Source organism: Pelophylax lessonae, assembly GCF_965119305.1.
Source record: "Pelophylax lessonae genome assembly, chromosome: 6".
NCBI lineage: Eukaryota > Metazoa > Chordata > Amphibia > Anura > Ranidae > Pelophylax > Pelophylax lessonae.
In genome coordinates this window covers 324,269,934-324,292,576 of record NC_138773.1, presented here as the reverse complement: position 1 = coordinate 324,292,576, position 22,643 = coordinate 324,269,934, and the positions used below count along the sequence as shown (strand labels likewise).

At 48.3% G+C, this 22,643-nt stretch overlaps 1 protein-coding gene across 1 annotated transcript in view; it reads right to left on the bottom strand.

Annotated features, from left to right (window-relative positions):
* LOC309559065 (ELL-associated factor 2-like) overlaps positions 1-22,555 on the bottom strand; it is a 26,803-nt gene extending 4,248 nt beyond the window's left edge. The window contains exons 1-5 of the mRNA XM_082262203.1: positions 22,385-22,555; positions 18,230-18,324; positions 14,661-14,797; positions 12,391-12,536; positions 7,040-7,273 (exon numbers count right to left, since the gene is read on the bottom strand). Coding sequence (XP_082118329.1) covers positions 7,040-7,273; positions 12,391-12,536; positions 14,661-14,797; positions 18,230-18,324; positions 22,385-22,487 — 715 coding nt within the window. The 5' untranslated portion in view covers positions 22,488-22,555. The remainder of the gene's footprint in view (positions 1-7,039; positions 7,274-12,390; positions 12,537-14,660; positions 14,798-18,229; positions 18,325-22,384) is intronic.
* Between the last annotated feature and the right edge of the window lie 88 nt (positions 22,556-22,643).

Here is a 22,643-nt window from a genome sequence, read left to right as displayed (position 1 = left end):
TACTTACAGCCCATCTCCGGGCAACGCCCCCCCCATCCCTGGGCAACGGCCTCCCCCATCCCTCCCATCTCCGGGCAACGGCCCCCCCTATCCCTCCCATCTACGGGCAACGGCCTCCCCCATCCCTCCCGTCTCCGAGCAACGGCCTCCCCCATCCCTCCCGTCTCCGAGCAACGGCCTCCCCCATCCCTCCCGTCTCCGAGCAACAGCCTCCCCCATCCCTCCCGTCTCCGAGCAACGGCCTCCCCCATCCCTCCCGTCTCCGGGCAGCGGCCTCCCCCATCCCTCCCATCTCTGGGCAATGGCCTCCCCCATCCCTCCCATCTCCGAGCAACGGCCTCCCCCATCCCTCCCATCTCCGAGCAGCGGCCTCCCCCATCCCTCCCATTTCCGGGCAATGGCCTCCCCTATCCCTCCCATCCAATCAGAACTTACACAGAAAGAAAAAAAAAAAAAAAAAAAAAAAAAAAACCTTCATAAGGCCTTTTTACCCACCCAACTCCCCGTCACATGACTCTCTAGATCAGAGGTCTTCAAACTACAGCCCTCCAGTTGTTCAGGAACTACAATTCCCATCATGCCTAATCCTGTCTGTGAATGTCAGAGTTTTACAATGCCTCATGGGACGTGTAGTTCTGCAACAGCTGGAGGGCCGTAGTTTGAGGTTCCCTGCTCTAGGATGCCTCTTCCAAAGACTGAAGTCCAGGCCCACATCTGACCGGCCTTGCTCCCTTCCCCGATTAACCCCTTCATTACCGGGCACTTTCACCCTCTTCCTGCCCAGGATAATATTCAGCTTTCAGCGCTCTCACACTTGAAACGACAATTGCGCGGTCATGCGACACTGTACTAATATGACATTGTTATAATTTTTCACACAAAATGGAGCTTTATTTTGGTGATATTTATTCACCAGTGTGGTTTTTGTTAGCTTTTGCTAAATAAAAAAAAAAAAAAAAAAAAAAAGTGTTTGTTTCCCCCCCAATGTCTATTATATTGTTTTTTCCTTTTTACATACTGTAAAAAAAGCAATATAGTGTTACCGCTATTAACCACTTCTGGACTGGAAGGTTTTCCCCCTTAATGACCAGGCAATTTTTTGCGATTCAGCGCTGCGTTACTTTAACTGACAATTGTAATGTAAAATACAAAATTTACATTGTACAAAATACAATGTAAAAATCTAATTTCTTCAGCATTTTAGGCCAATTCCTGAACCCAGATTGCCATCCCTGGTGGCCATGGTGGGCATCCCTGGGGTTAATGGGTGGGTATCCCTGGTTGTTCTAGTGGCACCCCCCCCCCCCCCCCAAGGGTTTGCACTAGAAATCAATGCTCTGATTACCAGTGCAGACCCCCCCCCGTCAGGAGACCCTGTCAGGTACGAACTGAGGAAAGCCGATCAACGGGTCTTCCCATTTGCTATGTGACCAGTTGTGATTGGACACAGCTGGTCACATGGTAAAGAGCCTACGTCAGTATCCTCCTCTTCTCGGGTCCCCCTTCTCTGCTCCTGGCCCCTCCCTCCTGTCGAGTGCCCCCACAGCAAGCAGCTTTCTATGGGAGCACTCGAGCCGAGCTGCAGCTCCGTTTCCATTCAGACACAGAGCTGCCGTTCGACCCCGGCTCCTCTCTCTCCTGATTGGCTAACTTTGATTGAGCCATGGTGCTGCTGCGTCTGTCAATCAGGAGGGAGAGTCCCAGATGGCCAAGGGACTCGTTTTTACATCGCTGGAGAGAGAGGGGGCTCAGGTAAGTATTAGGGAGTGCTGCAAACAGAAGGCTTCCTCTCGACAGCGGGGAAACCGATCCACAGGGGCGGCGGCCGCAATTGCCACCGGGCACCCGCGTTTGCTCCCTGTGAAAAGAGGACAGCAGTCTGCTGTTGTAAACACAGCAGACCATTGTTCTCTCTGCTATCAATGTAGAGCTCCTGTGTTTCTCCCATTTAGGAACACAGGTCTCTGTGTTGATTCCAAAAGCCCAACCCCCTCACAGTTTGAGCCCAGGGGGTGCTTTCTAACTGTGGGGGATGGGCTTTTGGAATCAACACAGAGACCTGTGATCCTAAATAAGAGGAACACAGGAGCTCTGCATTGATTACTGGACACTGGCAGGGAAGGGGTTAATACCAGGGGGGTGATCAAAGGGTTAAATGTGAGCCTAGGGAGTGCTTTCTCCTTTAACCCTTTGATCACCCCTGGTATTAACCCCTTCCCTGCCAGTGTCCAGTAATCAATGCAGAGCTCCTGTGTTCCTCTTATTTAGGATCACAGGTCTCTGTGTTGATTTCACAAGCCCATCCCCCCCCCCTCACAGTTGGCAAGCACCCCCTAGGGACACATTTATCCCTTTGATCACCCCTAGGTTAACCCCTTCCCTGCCAGTGTCATTATTACAGTGACAGTGCATATTTTTATCACAGATTACTGTAGTACTGTCACTGGTCCCCCCAAAAGTGTCAGTTAGGGGTCCGATCTGTCCGCCGCAATGTCGCAGTCCCGCTAAAAATCGCAGATCGCCGCCATTACTAGTAAAAATAAAAAAACAAAAAAAAAAAAACAAATAAAATTGACAAAAATCTTTCCCGTATTTAGTAGATGCAATAACTTTTGCGCAAAACAATCAAAATACGCTTATTGCAAAACTTTTTTTTTTTTTTCTACCAAAAAATATGTAGCAGAAAACGAATTGGCCTAAAATGTTAAATTTTGATTTTTATATTTTTCTTTTTTTTGGGAAACATAAATCTTTCCCCTAGTTTGTACAGGCGGTAACTTTTGCGCAAACCAATCAATATACGCTTATTGCGATTTTGTTTACCTAAAATATGTAGCAGAATACAAATTGGCCTAAAATGATAAAAAAAAATTAGATTATTTTTTTTTTTTATTGGAAATGTTATATAGCAGAAAGTGAAAAATTTATTTTGTTTTTTTTTTTTTTTTTTTTTTTTTTCGGAATTGTTGCTCTTTTTTTGTTTATAGCACAAAAAAAAAAAAAAAAAAAAAAAAAAAAAAAAAAAAAAAAACGCAGAGATGATCAAATACCACCAAAAGAAAGCGCTATTTGTGGGGAAAAAAAAAAAAAAAAAAAAAAAAGGGACATCAATTTTATTAGGAAACAGCATCGCAATTGTCAGTTAAAGTAACGCAGTGCCGAATCACAAAAAATGGCCTGGTCATTAAGGGGTAAAATCTTCTGGTCCTGATGTGGTTAAAGCCCAAGAATAAAAACAACATAAAAAGGGCAGAATATACATTACAGGTCCAGACTTCATAGAGATAAAGAAGAGGACTCCGGCTCCGGAAAGCCGACACCCTCTGCCTGTGGCAGGAGATAAGATTTCTGGGTGTGATGGGCAGAGAGGACAGAAGGAGGATCAGAAGGTTGTGCCAGGATAAAGTTTATTTCAGGGCGAGAAAAAAAAAAAAAAAGAAGAGTTCATCTCTGCAATATGTGCGCATTTCTCAATGTTTTGTCCCTTTAAGAAAGCTGTAAGAAATAGAAAAATAGCTGTTAATCTGCCAGAAATCCAGTGAGCTCCTAAGGCTGGCCATACACTATACAATTTTCTTATTCAAATTCCTTGAGATTTACCTTCAACTATGTATTGCAGGGGCCTGCCTTGATTGCATACAAATTGAAAATGTTTAGGTTTGACTTTATATTACATGGTTTTGGTAAATCTAAAGGAAAGTTGAACAAGAAAATTGTATAGTGTATGGCCAGCCTTACTTCCTTCCTTCTGGCTGACAACGCTGCTGCAATAAAACTTAATCCCAAGAAGCAGAGACGTAACTAGAACCTTCAGGGCCCCAGTGCAAGAAACCATGAAGGGCCCCTCTAACTCCCAGCAGGGGCCCCTCCCTGTGATCCTGGGGACCTTTACTATGGTCCTGAAACACATTCTGCAGCGGGCCCCCTTCCTGACGTCTTGGAGCCCCAGCGACGGCTTAACACCAGGGCACGGTTGCGAGTGCAACCTTTGTGACCCTGGTAGTTCCACCACTGGTATCAGTGGGACTGTAAATGGTGTCAGTAAGTAGAGCATTGGACGGTGTTAGCATGGTAGTGGACTTTTGTCAGTAATGCAGTGGATGGGGCCAGTAGTTTAATTTTTACCATTTTATATTTTTTCAATTTTATTTATTTATTTTTTTTAATTTTTTAGAAGCCCCGTTGGGGGCCATTGGTGAGGTATCAGGGGGTCTAAACAGCCCTCTAAATTTTCACCTTTGAGGCAGAAAAAGTGACTGAGGACACAGCCCTCAATCTCCACCTCTGCAGCTTCAGCAGCACAGAATGAATGGACACGAATAGCTCTGTATAGTGCTTCCTGTTCATTCCCAAACCGAAGCATAGGAAACAGTTTACTATGCTTGTTATGAATGGACACAGGAGCGATCGGTACCGATTACATACTGTTTGCAAACAGAGAAGGAAGGGGCCGGTAAATTACATATTTACGGGATTCTTCACCGGCTCTCTATCCTAAATACATCCCCCGCAGCAGACAGCTGGAGAAGGGGGGGGGGGGGGGGGGATATCAGGGAAGCATACAGAGGCACGGGGACAGCAGGAACCTAGATAGGAGGGGGGGCGTCATTTAGAGGCACTGATCCCCTCCATTTTCCTCCTGCAGCCACTGAATGACTGCAGGAGGGAGTGGAGGAGAAGCAGGAAAATGGAGAGGATCTATATGCTGCTCCCGCCGCCCCTTCTATTCAGGTGTAGAGCCAAGTGCAACAGAGGAGCCGTATGGGGCCTGGTTGCAAATGCAATCTCTGTAGTTACGCCCCTGCCAAGAAGTGTTGTCAGCTCTACCAGGTTCTCTCCTGCAGGACTACAGAACACCTCCCCTTATGGAGACAAGGAGGGGGGGGGGGGGGTTGTTGTCCAGTAGAGGAGAGCTCAGGCAGACTGACAATGCTGTTTGGGATTTGAATGCAGAAGAGATCGCACGTTGTCAGAGATAGAGAGTTGCTCACTAGATTTCTGGTAAACCAACGTCTTCCTGTACATGCAGCATTTTAAAGAGACAAACTATGGGGAAATACGCATGTACAGAGATGTACTCTTTTTTTTTTTTTTTTTATTACACAGACTTACACTTTGATAGGTCAGACCATCCTCACCTCATCTAAAACATCCTTTTTAATGAGCAAAACAAGACAGAAAAAGTCTTCTGCATCTAAGTGCAGTGCATTAGTAAATGTATTTATTAAAATAAAATATACACTCACATGTAGTAGAATAAAAAACAGAGCATGTTAGTGGATATTTTTTTTACTCTACTACATGGGAGTGGCTAGTATGCCTTTTACTCTACTACATGGGAGTGGCTAGTATGCCTTTTACTCTACTACATGGGAGTGGCTAGTATGCCTTTTACTCTACTACATGGGAGTGGCTAGTATGCCTTTTACTCTACTACATGGGAGTGGCTAGTATGCCTTTTACTCTACTACATGGGAGTGGCTAGTATGCCTTTTACTCTACTACATGGGAGTGGCTAGTATGCCTTTTACTCTACTACATGAGAGTGGCTAGTATGCCTTTTACTCTACTACATGAGAGTGGCTAGTATGCCTTTTACTCTACTACATGAGAGTGGCTAGTATGCCTTTTACTCTACTACATGAGAGTGGCTAGTATGCCTTTTACTCTACTACATGGGAGTGGCTAGTATGCCTTTTACTCTACTACATGTGAGTGGCTATTATGCCTTTTACTCTACTACATGAGAGTGGCTAGTATGCCTTTTACTCTGCTACATGCGAGTGGATATATTATGCCTTTTACTCTACTACATGTAAGTGGATATATTATGCCTTTTACTCTACTACATGCGAGTGGATATTATGCCTTTTACTCTACTACATGCGAGTGGATATTATGCCTTTTACTCTACTACATGCGAGTGGATATATTATGCCTTTTACTCTACTACATGTAAGTGGATATATTATGCCTTTTACTCTACTACATGTGAGTGTCTAGTATGCCTTTTACTCTACTACATGTGAGTGTCTAGTATGCCTTTTACTCTACTATATGTGAGTGTCTAGTATGCCTTTTACTCTACTACATGTGAGTGTCTAGTATGCCTTTTACTCTACTACATGTGAGTGGCTATTATGCCTTTTACTCTACTACATGTGAGTGGCTAGTATGCCTTTTATTCTACTACATGTGAGTGGCTAGTATGCCTTTTATTCTACTACATGTGAGTGGCTATTATGCCTTTTAATCTACTACATGTGAGTGGATATTATGCTTTTTATTCTACTACATGCGAGTGGATATTATGCTTTTTACTCTACTACATGCGAGTGGATATTATGCTTTTTACTCTACTACATGCGAGTGGATATTATGCTTTTTACTCTACTACATGCGAGTGGATATTTTTTTAATTCTACTACATGGGAGTGGATATATTATTCTTTGTATTAATACATTTACTAATGTGCTGCAATTAGATGCGCCCTCTTGTGTTCTTCTGCTATATTACAGATATCCTTTCTATCCGCTGAGAGCTGCACTAAGGACTTTTTAGCCAGCCAACTATTGCACTATACCTCTCATGGACATATTTATTACATGGTTTGTTTGCTGCCGCTCCTGAAGTCACTGGTGTTTTTTTTTTTGCACTCTAACAGAATACTATGTGCTAATACAAGATAGAAAGCCGGGATTTAAATTAAAAAGTATGGAGAATCACCATGGAGCCTTGAAAGAAGCTGTGCTGTCTGCAGAAGTACTACAGAGAGCAGGAGATAAGCAAGCCAGAGGTCTGACTTCACAGATGGGTATAAATGACTTCTGGTGGACCTGTGACACAATGGACATCACCTCAATCTATGAGCAGATAGCCGTGTCTTGCTTATGGTTCACTACAGTTACTGAGAGCGCCGTGGCTTCCGGCTACAAAGAGCCATTTACATCTATAAAAAAGGAACATAACCATATGCTACAGATTACGCATCCTACTGCCTGTAGAGGTCACCCAACATAGATGGTAAAGAGTACTCACTGAGAGTGTTTATCAGCTGCCCACCACCGTCCTGAGTTTTGCCGTGTCGGCCATCTATACCGGAGGAGGAAGTCTGGAGAATCTGCGACGTGGAGCCAGACTGGGAAGATTTCTTTCCTTCGGCCTCCGAGTCACTGGAGCTATCGTCACTGCTGGATGACGAGGAACTCTTGGAATCCGAGGAGCTGTTTGAGCCGCTCATCTGGTCAATAACGCTGGCCTCTGCCATTAACTCTGTCGCAACAAAAAAAAAAAATATATATATGTATAAAATACGCAATTATTTACTGAAACTTCCATATACATTTAACCTATTAGAATCTCTCTTATCTACAAGCTAAAAATGGGATTTTTGACCTACCGTAAAATCCATTTCTCTGATGTTCATTGACGGACACAGCTCCTGATCTTCCTAACCATTGGGTTATACTGCCCCATACAGGAGAGGGACACTAGGCAGAAAAGTCTGGCCACACCTATGGGCAGTCCCAGAGGGTATACTACCTCTCTCTGCTATAGGTACTCTGTTTTGTTACAAGCAGTATCAGAAGAAATACAACTCCACAGAGGGGTGGGTGCTGTGTCCATCAATGAACATCAGAGAAATGGATTTTACAGTAAGTCAAAAATCCCATTCTCTTTCGTTCATTGATGGACACAGCTCCTGATAATCATAACCATTGGGACCTTCCACAGCAGTGTTAACCACTTTACCGCTGCTCACTGAGCTGCTACTGCGGCACAGTGGCTCGATAACGTCTGATGACGTAGACCTACGTCGCAAAACATTCCCCTCTCTCAGCGCCGCGCGCCGCCGGAGGCTCGCTCCCGCTGTATTCAGTCACAGCGGGAGTCGGGCCAGGGGAGCACCGCCGCTGTTCCCCGATCGTCGGGGGATCAAGTGTGGAGATCCGCCCGCTTGTGTAAACAAAGCGGGCGGATCTCCTAAGTGAAAGGCAGGGTCAGATTGCAGGGTTCAGCATAGCTCAACATCCGATCTGTCCCTGTGTCACTCAGTCACCTCCCCCCACACACGTTAGTAAGCACCAGGCATACATTAACCCCTTGATCACCAATAAAAATTAACCCCTTCCCTGCCAGTGTCATTTTTACAGTAACAGTACATATGTATAGCACTGATTACTGTATTAATGTCACTGGTACCCCCAAAAAAGTGTAAAAAATGTCAGTCAAGAGTCCGATCTGTCCGCCGCAATGTCGCAGTCCCGGAAAAAAAAAAAACAAAAAAAAACACCAAAAATGACAGAAATCTTTCCCGTAGTTAGTAAACGCAAAAACTTTTGCGCAAACCAATCAAAATACGCTTATTGCGATTTTTTTTTACCAAAAATATGTAGCAGAAAACAAATTGGCCTAATATGATAAAATAATTTTGATTTTTACATTTTTTTGGGGGGGAATTTCATATAAAAAAATTTGAAAAATATTGTTATTTTTTCATAATTTACACTATTTTTTTGTTTATAGCGGAAAAAAAAAAAAAAAAAAAAAAAAAAAAAAAAAAAAAAAAAAAAAAAAAAAAAAAAAAAAAAATCGCACAGGTGATCAAATACCACCAAAAGAAAGCTCTGTTTGTGGGGGGAAAAAAAAAAAAAAGGGACGTAAAATTTTGTTTGGGTACGGCATTGCATGACCGCGCAATCGCACAGTGCCGAATCGCAAAAAGTGGCCTGGACGTAAGACAGCAAAATCCTCCGGTGGTAAAGTGGTTAAACATGAGGAGTGAGAACAGTGAAAAAGAAACTCCTAAGGCTAACTATAGGCAACCAGGTAAACAGGAGCTCAACCAAACAACTGGAGCTCATCTGAAAAACACAATACACCCTCAAAGAGGACCAGGTCCTCTGAACAGCAGGCTGCAAAACCTTGCGGCCAAAGGAAGCATCCGCAGATACCAACAAATCCACTTTATAGAGCTTTGTGAAAGTGTGCACTGAGGATTAGGTGGCCGCCCCGCAAACCTGCGTCACTGACGCCTGATGACGGAAGGCCCAGGAGGCACTAAGCGCCTTTGTAAAATGTGCCTTGACAGGGAAAGGAGGAATCTGACCCCTGATGGAATAGGTCTGAACCACCGTCTGTCTGAGCCATCTGGAAATGGTCGCGGAGGAAGCGGAAAACCCTTTCCGAGGCCCATCCGTGAGCAAAAATAGTGAGTGACTTCCTAAAAGGCTCCATCGCTTACAGGTACACCCTAATCGCCCGGACCACATCCATGTCATGCAAAGCAATTGTCTTCTGATGTGTTGGCCTGGGACACAGGGAAGTCAACACAATGTCTTCATTCAAATATAAATCAGAGACAACCTGAGGAAGGAACGACAGACAGAGGCGAAGAACTACCTCTTCTAGATTGTAAGCTCTAACGAGCAGGGCCCTCTAGTTCCTCCTGTTTTGAAATGTATTGTAACTGTATTGTCTTCCCTCACATTGTAAAGCGCTGCGCAAACTGTCGGCGCTATATAAATCCTGTATAATAATAATAATAACAACTCTGTGAACCACCAAGTAAGGTGAATGACAAGACAATGCCGCCAATTCCGACATCCTGCGCACAGAGTTGATACCCACCAAAAAGGCCACCTTCTGGGACAGCGTAAGCAGGGGAACTTTCCCTGCTTAAAAGTAATCTGAGCGGCTAAAGAGCAGATGGATTATTTTTACAGGCGGCGGAAGGGGGTCCCCTGCTCCCCTCCCGCAGCCACCTTTACCAGGCTCTCCTGCGCGACCAGCGGCATCCACCTCCAGGCATACAGTCAGAGGAACTGATGATGTTCCTCCAACCGCATTACGTCAGAAACCAGGAGCAACAACAATTTAGTCACTTCTGATTTTCGGCTCTTTGCTTACCTGGCCGTTATTGGCAAGAAAAGCAGCCGATCAGACTGATCTGTGTCTGATTGGCTGTATTGGAGGCCAGAGGAGAGGTCTGTGGTCTAAAAGATCCCAGATCTCTCTATAAAAAAGGGGCCTGTCATGGCCCATGCTGTCACAAGCGAGGTTGTTCATCTCTTACGATAGCAATAAAATTAATTTAAAAAAAATAAATACAGTAACTACTGGTTCAAAGACAAGACAGTGCAACTGTAAATAATAAAGGCACATTTAAAAAATAGTCTATAGGTGCAACTAAAGTATAAAGTCCATATAAAAAAAAAAAAAAAGTGTATATCTAAAAAAACGTAATGGTGGCAGCTATCCTTCAGAGAAAGCCAGCCAGCAAGAAAGGGGAATAGCAGGATAAAAAAAGAAGAAAAAAGAAAAAAAAGAAGAAGAAAAAAGAAGAAGAAAAAAGAAAAAAAAGAAGAAGAAAAAAGAAGAAGAAAAAAGAAAAAAGAAGAAGAAAAAAGAAGAAGAAAAAAGAAAAAAGAAGAAAAAAGAAAAAAGAAAAAAGAAGAAGAAGAAGAAGAAGAAGAAAGAAGAAGGTTTGAGAGACAGTGTAAATTTTTTTTCTTTTTCACATAAAATAAAAAAATGCACCACCGTCTGCCTGTGCTCGTGCACAAATGCGAACGCACGTTGCCAGCCAGGGAAGCAGCCAATCAAACCGATCTGTGTCTGACTGGCTGTACTGGAGAATAGAAGAGAGGTCTGGGATCTCTCTATAAAGAGAACCTGTCATAGCCCATGCTGTCAGAAGCGATGTTGTTCATCCCTTGTGATAGCAATAAAGTTAAAAAAAAAAAAAATTTGAGAGACCATGTAACATTTTTGGGTTTTTTTTGTTTCTTTTTTACAAAAAAAATAAAATGAAAAGCACCACCTCCTGCACAAATGTGAACGCACATTACCTGCGAAAATCAGGAAGCAGCCAATCAGACCAATCTGTGACTGATTGGTTGTATTGGAGATCAAAAGAGAGGTCTGGGATCTCTCTATAAAGAGGACCTGTCATGGCCCATGCTGTCACAAGCGATGTTGTTCATCCCTTGTGATAGCAATAAAGTTGAAAGTAAAAAAAAAAAAAAGTTTGAGAGACATTTTTTTTTTTTTTTTACAAAAAATATTTATCAAAAAAAAAAAAAAAAAGCACCACCGTCCACCTATGCTCGTGCACAAATGTGAACACGTTACCTGCTAGGGAAGCAGCCGACCAGACCGATCTGTGTCTGATTGGCTGTATTGGAGATCAGAAGAGAGGTCTGGGATCTCTCTATAAAGGGGACCTGTCATGGCCCATGCCATCACAAGCGATGCCGTTTATGCCTTGTAATAGCAGTAAAGTTTAAAGAAAAAAAAGCAAAACACACGAGTTAGAGACAGTAAACCCCCCCCCACATAAAATAAAATAGAATTAAAATAAAAATAAAAATGATAAGCACCCTCATCTGCCTGTGCTCCTGCACACATTGTTCCCGCACGCACATGTAAATGGCGATCGGACCACACATGAGGTATGGCTGAGGTGAGACAAGTTAGAGCAATAATTCCAGCTCCTGACCTCCTGTGTAACCCTAAACTGGTGACCTGTAAAGGCGTTTAATGTGTCTGTCACCAATGGGGATTTTTTTTTTTTTTTCCCTTTTTTTGGTACAGTGGTTTGGTGCCATTCCACGGGCGGACGCAATTTTAAAGCATGACAAGTCTGGTATCTATTTACTCGATGTAACATCATCCTAAATTCATTAAAGTGCATGGCTCCAAAAAAAATAAATAAATTGCGTGACATAAAAATATGAAACACCCATCATTATCTAGGACAGGGATCCTCAAACTACGGCCCTCCAGCTGTTGCGGAACGACACATCCCATGAGGCATTGTAATACTCTGACATTCACAGACATGACTAGGCATGATGGGAATTGTAGTTCCTGAACAACTGGAAGGCCGTAGTTGGAAGACCCCTGATCTAGAGCCTCCACCTACAATGTTTGGGGGTTCTAAGTCGTTTTCTAGCAAAAAAAAAAATATGTTTTATGTAGGAGAGGAATGTCAAAATTGCCCCCCCCCCCCCCCCCCCCGCCGATGCTTGCTCTGCCCCTCCCATCATCAAACTGTTAAATGGCCGACCTTCAGTGGGCAGTAAAAGCTTTTAATGCCTTCGTCATAACAGAGGTGGCTACAAGTAACCAATGACGGCACAGACAGAGTCCATATTTCTGTGCTGCTTCCTGTGTCTATTCTAGGACAGAAGAGAACGTCACTAACGCTGTGCACAGACGCTTGGCTGCTCACCATCAGCACAGCAGGATGTGGGCCTAAAGCGAATTATTATTTGTGGCTTTACAACAGGTGCAAAAAAAAAACAAAACTGTACAAACATCCAGATTAGTAAATGCAGTATATGACATCTGCAGAACGGCAGTGAGGTGACAGCAGGGACACTTACCCCTCTCTATGTCATCCATGGGGGAGGTGGGGGAAAGTTTGCCCAGCGGAGAGGAGTTCTTCCCACTTGATGGGGTCTTGCAGGCATTTCGCATCTGTTGCTGCTGCTGTTCTATGCGGGATTGGATCTTACTGCTGCCTTCAGCTCTGGCCAAAAGAAGGGGGAAAACAAAAATATTTATTACGTGACAAAGGATCCCACAGAGAACTCGGAGTTAGCTAAAGTGACAGCACAGTAGAGAAGATTGCTGTGAAGCTGGGAGGGTCAGGTATTAGTCTCTCATAGCAAGATCAGTGAAAGGTGAAAATAGATCGCTCTCTACACCATGGAGGATCGCCCCCCACAGAAGAGAGTGCTTGGGCGTCACGCGATTGGTCTGAAGACTTCAAAAAAAAAAAAAAAAACAGAAGAAGAAAACAAAAATTAAATAAATAAAAAAAAAACAGAAGAAAACAAAAATTAAATAAATAAAAAAAACAAGAAAGACAGAAGAAGAAAACAAAAATAAATAAATAAAAAAAACAAGAAAGACAGAAGAAAACAAAAATAAAAATTAAATAAATAAAAAAACAGAGAAGAAAAACAGAAGAAGAAAACAAAAATAAAAATTAAATAAATAAAGAAATAATAAAAAAAAAACAAACAAACAAACACAACACACAGGAATATCATACTGGTGCCCCCCATCATACTTGTGAACTTGACCAATCCACCTCATCTATTTCTGGCCCATTATCCACTTCCGGACCAGCAATGTACTGGTACGTCGCTGGACTTCAAGAGGTTATACCGGGTTGATGCCTACAGCTGCAGGCATCATCTTGGTACCATTTATTAGCGCCAACGGTCAGCTCTCTTCTAAAAAGCAATCCTAGCAGCTAACTAGCCGCTGGATTGCTTTTATGAGCAGCGGGAGGGGACCCACTCCCGCAGCTTTCTCTGGTACTTCCGACCCACAAAGAGAGCCAAGTGACGAGCTGGCTGACCGGAGAGCCAAACGAACTAAGCTCTGATCGCCTCTCGGTTATGGTAACCCGGAAGCAATGACCTGACATAACTTCTGGTTTACTCGGATCTCAATGGCACCATTTTTAAAATTAAAAGCATTCGAAAACACCAATCTTAGTGGTGTTTTTGAATGCTTTTAAGTGCAGAGGAGGGATTTGGGGACCCCACATCGCTCTTAAAAAAGAAGAAAAAGAAAAAAAAAGAAGAAAAAGAAAAAAAAAAAAAAGAAAAAAGAGAAAAAAAAAAAAGAAGAAAGAGAAAAAAAAAGAAGAAGAAAGAAGAAAGAAGAAGAAGTACCTGTCACATGCCTATTGCTGTCACAAGGATGTTTACATATTGCAGATTGTACAATTTACAGATTGCATAGGCAATAAAAGTGATCAAAAATAACTTCTTTAAGGGTCAGTTCACACCCCATGCATGGATAGTAGGTTATATGGTTTTCAATTGTAAAGTTCACACCAGTGCAGTCAGCTCCAGTGCGTGCGTTCCAGAAAAAAAAAAAAAAAAGAAAAAGAAAAGAAGTAGAACAGAATTTTTTTCTGCACTGGACTGTACTCCAACGCGGTAAAACGTACCAAAAATGCACTGGAAAACACATATCCTAATTTAAGGTTAAGAAAAGAAAAAAAAAAAAAAATCAATAAGGAAGGAAGGAGGAGGAAAACAATGCACTGGACTGCATCAAAAACGTGCATGCAGAAAAGCACCCAGACTGCGTTTCTATGGTGTGAACTGGCCCTTAAAGTAACAGTGTAAAAAAAAAAAAAAAAATTCTATATTATATATATATTAAAAAATAATAATTATTTAAAGATAGGGTTAGGTTCCCCCCACGCAAAGACGAACACCGATGTCGGTCACGGAACGCACACAAACAGCGATTTGGGGGTTCAAAGAAACTTTCTAGCAAAAAATACAGATCGTTACAAACAAAAAGTGCCAGAAAGGGCGTGCGATTTTGTCCTGCAACTTGGGACCGTAAAGTCACATAACAAGTCATACCCCATGATTTCCAATGAGTACCGTTCATATCTGTGTGACTTCAAAGGAGTCCCTGCACTACCTTGGTCCGACTTTGATGCGACTTGAGGTCCAGGATTACACAGACATTGCTTCAAGTCCAGTCAAACTTGTGTGGTCAGTTCTTAAACTCTAAATTTAACCCTTGAAAACCCAAACTAATCTTCCTCCACTATTCCGAGTCACCCAATCAAGGAACGGGCGCACATTTGCTGGTTCCACAGAACAATACAACGTACCTGGTCTTCTTCACACTGATATTGCTGCTCAGCTTCTCCAGCCGGCACTCTCCGGTGTCATGGTTGACAATCAATATGCACTCTCTCAGGTACTGTCTCTTTGGCCCCTTAAATACTGTCACTGGAGCGGTAGAGCCCTGCAACAAATGAGTTAACAGTCATTGATCCTGCCGAGAGAAATGGAATATATTACCTGCTGGCCCAGCCGGGTTAAAAAAAAAAAAAAAGGACACCTCTAGCATCAATACTCTCCTCCTCTCTGGCACAGTCCCCTGCAGCAATTACTTTTCTCACCACAAGATGTCCTCAGTCTTCCGGTAGACTGAGGACATACTGTGAGTGCAGAGCGTTGTGATCCCACCAGGGACCATCACTATGGTGTCCTGCACTCTATATGTAGTTATTCAGAGACCAGTACCGACATCACTACCTTGCATCAGTCAGTACCATCGCAGAAAAGGAAAAGACATTGACGCCATGCACATATGACCAGCCTGAAAACGCCTGGAAAAAGGTAAAAAAAAAAAAAACGGGGAGAAATATAGGAGTGACATTTGGGTAACGAGGGATGGGGGGGGGGGGGGGGGGTTCTGAATCTTTAAGCGACCTTTAGTTATATCCAAGAATGAAAAGTGACATTGCAGGCTGGCATGCACCTCTTCAGCCCTTCCCTGCTCTGTCACAGTCACAAGTCCTGCAGAGGGTGGAAGAGAGCCGCCACTGAGACGGAGAACTAACTTCAGTCTCAGCGTGCCACAATTCTGATGTATGGAGACACTGATGGGGACATCTGATGGGGACACCATAATGGGGGAAGTCTAATGTAAGGGGCATGGTTATAGGGATGCCTGATGTATTGGGACACTGATGGAGAACACTTAGTAAATAGGGTCAGTGATGGGAAAACCTGATGTAAAGGGGTGCAGTGATGGGAGGGGGAGGGGGGGGGGGGACACCTGATGTATGGAGATTCTGTGATGGGGGGACACCTAATGTATGGGGACACCGTGATGGGGGACACCTAATGTATGGAGACACTGTGATGGGGGACACCTAATGTATGGAGACACTGTGATGGGGGACACCTAATGTATGGGGACACTGTGATGGGGGACACCTAATGTATGGGGACACTGTGATGGGGGACACCTAATGTATGGGGACACCTAATGTATGGGGACACCTAATGTATGGGGACACTGTGATGGGGGGACACCTAATGTATGGGGACACTGTGATGGGGACACCTAATGTATGGAGACACTGTGATGGGGGACACCTAATGTATGGAGACACTGTGATGGGGGACACCTAATGTATGGAGACACTGTGATGGGGGACACCTAATGTATGGAGACACTGTGATGGGGGACACCTAATGTATGGGGATACTGAGATGGGGGAATCTGATGTATCGGGACGCTGATGGGAACACTGTGATGGGGGAATACTTGATTTATGGGGACACTGATGGGAGAACCTGATGTATGGAGACACTGATGGGGGGGGGGGGGGGGGACACCGGATGTATGGGGAAACTGATGGGGAAACCTGATTTAGGGGGGCGCAGTGATGGGGGGGGGACACCCGATGTAATGGGCACTGTGATGGAGACACCTGATGTAAGGGGGCGTGGTGATAGAGGAACCTAATGTATGGGGACACCTGATGTACAGTTTGGGCATTGTAATGGGGGAAGCTGATGTAAGGTGGCACTGTGATGGAGGAATGTGATGTATGGGGACACCTGATGTACAGTGTATGGGGATTGTGATGAGGGGAATATACGAAAGAAGAGGATGGCTGCACACCACAATGAGATGATTGCTTTTCAAGTTTCTTTATTGTCACCATACCAGACACGCCCCACACAAGCATGAACTGCTCTTGTGAAATGAGTCAACAGTGTTCCTGAGAAATGTGTCTGGTATGGTGACCATAAAGAAACTTGAAAAGCATTCATCTCATTGTAGTGTGCGGCTCTCCTCTTCTTTTGTATATCAGCTATTGATGGTGGTGAGCCGGGGGGAGCACCTGCAGCAGTCTGTTAACCATTTGATTGCTTGAGCAGTGTGTGCACTTCTGTTGTAATGGGGGAACCCGATTTAAGGGGGGTGCTGCCATGTAGGAACCTGATGAAAGGGGGGGGCGCTGTGATGTAGGAACCTGATGTAAGGGGGGGGGGGGGGGCGCTGTGATGTAGGAACCTGATGTAAGGGGGGGCGCTGTGATGTAGGAACCTGATGTAAGGGGGGGCGCTGTGATGTAGGAACCTGATGTAAGGGGGGGCGCTGTGATGTAGGAACCTGATGTAAGGGGGGGCGCTGTGATGTAGGAACCTGATGTAAGGGGGGGCGCTGTGATGTAGGAACCTGATGTAAGGGGGGGCGCTGTGATGTAGGAACCTGATGTAAGGGGGGGGGGGGGGCGCTGTGATGTAGGAACCTGATGAAAGGGGGGGGCGCTGTGATGTAGGAACCTGATGAAAGGGGGGGGCGCTGTGATGTAGGAACCTGATGAAAGGGGGGGGCGCTGTGATGTAGGAACCTGATGTAAGGGGGGGGGGTGCTGTGATGTAGGAACCTGATGTAAGGGGGGGGGGGGGTGCTGCGATGTAGGAAGCTGATGAAAGGGGGGCGCTGCCATGCAGGAACCTGATGTAAGGGGGGCGCTGCCATGCAGGAACCTGATGTAAGGGGGGCGCTGCCATGCAGGAACCTGATGTAAGGGGGGTGCTGCCATGTAGGAACCTGATGTAAGGGGGGCGCTGTGATGAAGGAACCTGAAGTAAGGGGGGCGCTGCCATGTAGGAACCTGAAGTAAGGGGGGCGCTGTGATGTAGGAACCTGATGAAAGGGGGGCGCTGCCATGTAGAACCTGAAGTAAGGGGGGCGCTGCCATGTAGGAACCTGAAGTAAGGGGAGCGCTGTGATGTAGGAACCTGAAGTAAGGGGGGCGCTGTGATGTAGGAACCTGATGTAAGAGGGGGCGCTGTGATGTAGGAACCTGATGTAAGAGGGGGCGCTGTGAAGTAGGAACCTGATGTATGGAGAGACTGATGGGACACCTGATGTACAGTATATGGGCACTGTGATGGGGGAAAAGGATGCAGGCTGGTAGCGGCCCCAGTGCATTACTTTGCCAAGGGGCCAATGAGGCTGATAGTATGGCACTGCCTATACAAGGGTATTGGTAGAATCACCAGGTATTTACTGAGCCTCCTACATATTTGTTAATTCTGAGGAAAGTAGCCGCGATTTAGCCTCATGAATTAGTGTCGGGACTCCTGATCCACATTCCCATTACACTGACAATGAATAAACTCTTCTATAGAGCTCTATATACTGTAGGTGAGAAGCTCCTCCATGGCATCCATGGCATCCCCTGGCTGGTGCAGAGCTCCGAGCTGCTCACAAATAATGGATCATCTGACATTACAATGCTTGAGTGCCATGGCTGCCAATCCCTGCACTGTTCCCCCGCAGTGCTGAGGATAACGCAGAGCGAGACCCCCACTTCATACATGAAAGGGAACTCCCAGGAGGGGGGACGGTTCACACGGCACTCACCTCTAGATTGGGCAGAGTGATTGTCACCTGTTCTCCTTTACCAACCTCCAGAGACCCTTCACAGGAGGTGTCAATGGAAGCCGGTTTGAAGTCATCTAGAAGAAAAAAAAAACAGAAAAGCTTTAGAATATTTCTATAGTACAGCCAGCATGTAGCCAGATCCGGGGGTAGAAGATTCTTCAGTTTGGGGATGGGAAATGGATCTAGAAGGGATGATTGTCAGTATTTCTATAGACGGGTCCACATCCCTGAACTGGGGTTGAGGGGGTATTTTTAACGGCTTCAAGATCGTTTGCTGAGAGCTTTGTGTATGGTCAGTAAATGCTGGCTGTACACACTGCTCCTCACTGCTCCTCACTGCACCTCACTGCTCCTCAGACTGAGGTGTACAGGATGAAGTCTCCTGACCCCTGTGCCTGCCCGCCCCCTGACCCCTGTGACTGCCCGCCTCCTGACCCCTGTGACTGCCCGCCTCCTGACCCCTGTGACTGCCCGCCTCCTGGGATCTGCCCAGCTCTGACCCCTGTGACTACCCGCCTCCTGGGATCTGCCCAGCTCTGACCCCTGTGACTGCCTGCCTCCTGGGATCTGCCCAGCTCTGACCCCTGTGACTGCCTGCCTCCTGGGATCTGCCCAGCTCTGACCCCCTGTGACTGCCCGCCTCCTGGGATCTGCCCAGCTCTGACCCCTGTGACTGCCCGCCTCCTGGGATCTGCCCGGTCCTTACCCCTGTGAGTGCCCGCCTCCTGGGATCTGCCCGGTCCTGACCCCTGTGACTGCCCGCCTCCTGGGATCTGCCCGGTCCTGACCCCTGTGAGTGCCCGCCTCCTGGGATCTGCCCGGTCCTGACCCCTGTGACTACCCGCCTCCTGGAATCTGCCCAGCTCTGACCCCTGTGACTGCCCGCCTCCTGGGATCTGCCCAGCTCTGACCCCTGTGACTGCCCGCCTCCTGGGATCTGCCCGGTCCTTACCCCTGTGAGTGCCCGCCTCCTGGGATCTGCCCGGTCCTGACCCCTGTGACTGCCCGCCTCCTGGGATCTGCCTGGTCCTGACCCCTGTGAGTGCCCGCCTCCTGGGATCTGCCCGGTCCTGACCCCTGTGACTACCCGCCTCCTGGGATCTGCCCAGCTCTGACCCCTGTGACTGCCCGCCTCCTGGGATCTGCCCAGCTCTGACCCCTGTGACTGCCCGCCTCCTGGGATCTGCCCAGCTCTGACCCCTGTGACTGCCCGCCTCCTGGGATCTGCCCAGCTCTGACCCCTGTGAGTGCCCGCCTCCTGGGATCTGCCCAGCTCTGACCCCTGTGACTGCCCGGCTCCTGGGATCTGCCCAGCTCTGACCCCTGTGACTGCCTGCCTCCTGGGATCTGCCCAGCTCTGACCCCCTGTGACTGCCCGCCTCCTGGGATCTGCCCAGCTCTGACCCCTGTGACTGCTCGCCTCCTGGGATCTGCCCGGTCCTGACCCCTGTGACTGCCCGCCTCCTGGGATCTGCCCGGTCCTGACCCCTGTGACTGCCCGCCTCCTGGGATCTGCCCGGTCCTGACCCCTGTGACTGCCCGCCTCCTGGGATCTGCCCAGCTCTGACCCCTGTGACTGCCCGCCTCCTGGGATCTGCCCAGCTCTAACCCCTGTGACTGCCCGCCTCCTGGGATCTGCCCAGCTCTGACCCCTGTGACTGCCCGCCTCCTGGGATCTGCCCGGTCCTGACCCCTGTGAGTGCCCGGCTCCTGGGATCCTCCAGGTTCTGACCCCTGTGACTGCCCGCCTCCTGGGATCTGCCCGGTCCTGACCTCTGTGAGTGCCCGCCTCCTGGGATCTGCCCGGTCCTGTCCCCTGTGACTGCCCGCCTCCTGGGATCTGCCCGGTCCTGACCTCTGTGAGTGCCCGCCTCCTGGGATCTGCCCAGCTCTGACCCCTGCGACTGCCCGCCTCCTGGGATCTGCCCGGTCCTGACCCCTGTGAGTGCCCGCCTCCTGGGATCTGCCCGGTCCTGACCCCTGTGACTACCCGCCTCCTGGGATCTGCCCAGCTCTGACCCCTGTGACTGCCCGCCTCCTGGGATCTGCCCAGCTCTGACCCCTGTGACTGCCCGCCTCCTGGGATCTGCCCAGCTCTGACCCCTGTGACTGCCCGCCTCCTGGGATCTGCCCAGCTCTGACCCCTGTGAGTGCCCGCCTCCTGGGATCTGCCCAGCTCTGACCCCTGTGACTGCCCGGCTCCTGGGATCTGCCCAGCTCTGACCCCTGTGACTGCCTGCCTCCTGGGATCTGCCCAGCTCTGACCCCCTGTGACTGCCCGCTTCCTGGGATCTGCCCAGCTCTGACCCCTGTGACTGCTCGCCTCCTGGGATCTGCCCGGTCCTGACCCCTGTGACTGCCCGCCTCCTGGGATCTGCCCGGTCCTGACCCCTGTGACTGCCCGCCTCCTGGGATCTGCCCGGTCCTGACCCCTGTGACTGCCCGCCTCCTGGGATCTGCCCAGCTCTGACCCCTGTGACTGCCCGCCTCCTGGGATCTGCCCAGCTCTAACCCCTGTGACTGCCCGCCTCCTGGGATCTGCCCAGCTCTGACCCCTGTGACTGCCCGCCTCCTGGGATCTGCCCAGCTCTAACCCCTGTGACTGCCCGCCTCCTGGGATCTGCCCAGCTCTGACCCCTGTGACTGCCCGCCTCCTGGGATCTGCCCGGTCCTGACCCCTGTGAGTGCCCGGCTCCTGGGATCCTCCAGGTTCTGACCCCTGTGACTGCCCGCCTCCTGGGATCTGCCCAGCTCTGACCCCTGTGACTGCCCGCCTCCTGGGATCTGCCCAGCTCTGACCCCTGTGACTGCCCGCCTCCTGGGATCTGCCCAGCTCTAACCCCTGTGACTGCCCGCCTCCTGGGATCTGCCCAGCTCTAACCCCTGTGAGTGCCCGGCTCCTGGGATCTGCCCGGTCCTGACCTCTGTGAGTGCCCGCCTCCTGGGATCTGCCCGGTCCTGTCCCCTGTGACTGCCCGCCTCCTGGGATCTGCCCGGTCCTGACCCCTGTGAGTGCCCGCCTCCTGGGATCCTCCAGGTTCTGACCCTTGTGACTGCCCGTCTCCTAGGACCTGCCCCGTCCTGATCCCTGTGACTATCCGGCTCCTAGGACCTGCTCAGTTCTGAACCCTGTAACTGGCTGCGTCCTGGGATCTGCCCGGCTCTGACCCCTGTGCCTGCCTGGCTCCTAGAATCTGCCCCGTGACCTTTATGCCTGTCCTCTTCCTGGGAGGGGTCTGGCCCTGGCCTGTGATTTTTTTTCCTTTCTCTACCCCTGTGACTTCCTGACACCTGGAAGCTGCCCAGCCCTGACCCCTGCGACTTCCCGAAACCGGTTACATGACCGATCCTGACCCCTATGGATGCCTGGATCCTGGGATCTCTCCAGCCCTGACTCCTGCAAGCCTGAGGTCAGTTGCTATGGGTTACCATATGCTGATCCCCGGTTTATGGGCAGCCAGAGGTCCTTCGCTATTGGTTACCGCACTCTCCCATTTATTGGCAGCCGGAGGTGATGGGAGGGCAGTTGCTATGACTTACTGCACTCTGATCCCCCCTCCCTTCCCGCATAATTAGGCAGGCTGAGGCCAGTTGCTATAGGTTACAACACTCTGATCCCCCCTCCCCCATCTATAGGCAGGCTGAGGCCAGTTGCTATAGGTTACAGCACTCTGATCTCCTCCCCTATCTACAGGCAGGCTGAGGCCAGTTGCTATGGGTTACTACATGCTGATCCTGTTTTTGGGCAGCTATGGATCAGTTGCTATGGGTTACCGCACTCTGATCTCCTCTACCCCATCTATAGGCAGGCTGAGGCCAGTTGCTATAGGTTACCGCACTCTGATCCCCCCTCCCCATCTATAGGCAGGCTGAGGCCAGTTGCTATAGGTTACTGCACTCTGATCTCCCCCTCCCCCATCTATAGGCAGGCCGATGCCAGTTGCTATAGGTTACCGCACTCTGATCTCCCCCATCTATAGGCAGGCCGATGCCAGTTGCTATGGGTTACAGCACGCTGATCCCCTGCTTTTGGTCAGCCAGGGGTCGGTTGCTATGGGTTACCGCACTCTGATCCCCCCCCATCCTTGAGCAGCCAGTTGCTATGGGTTACCGCACTCCCCGCCCCCTCCTCACATCTGATGGTGTGGAATCCGACCCTGGGTTGCTTCTCGAAGCTCTCCCCGAGTCTCAGCACTCGCTCCTTGCTGTCAAACTGCGAACAGGCCGGACCATTCATCGCTGCGCTCCCCGGCTCCGACCATCTGCCTCGGCCAGCCACACACTCCGTCAGCCAATCACTAGGAGGCGGGGCCTGGGAGATCTGCGGCTTTCCATTGGTGGCCTGGAAAAAACGGGACGCCGTGATTCGTTTTATTGGATGTTACGTCACCGG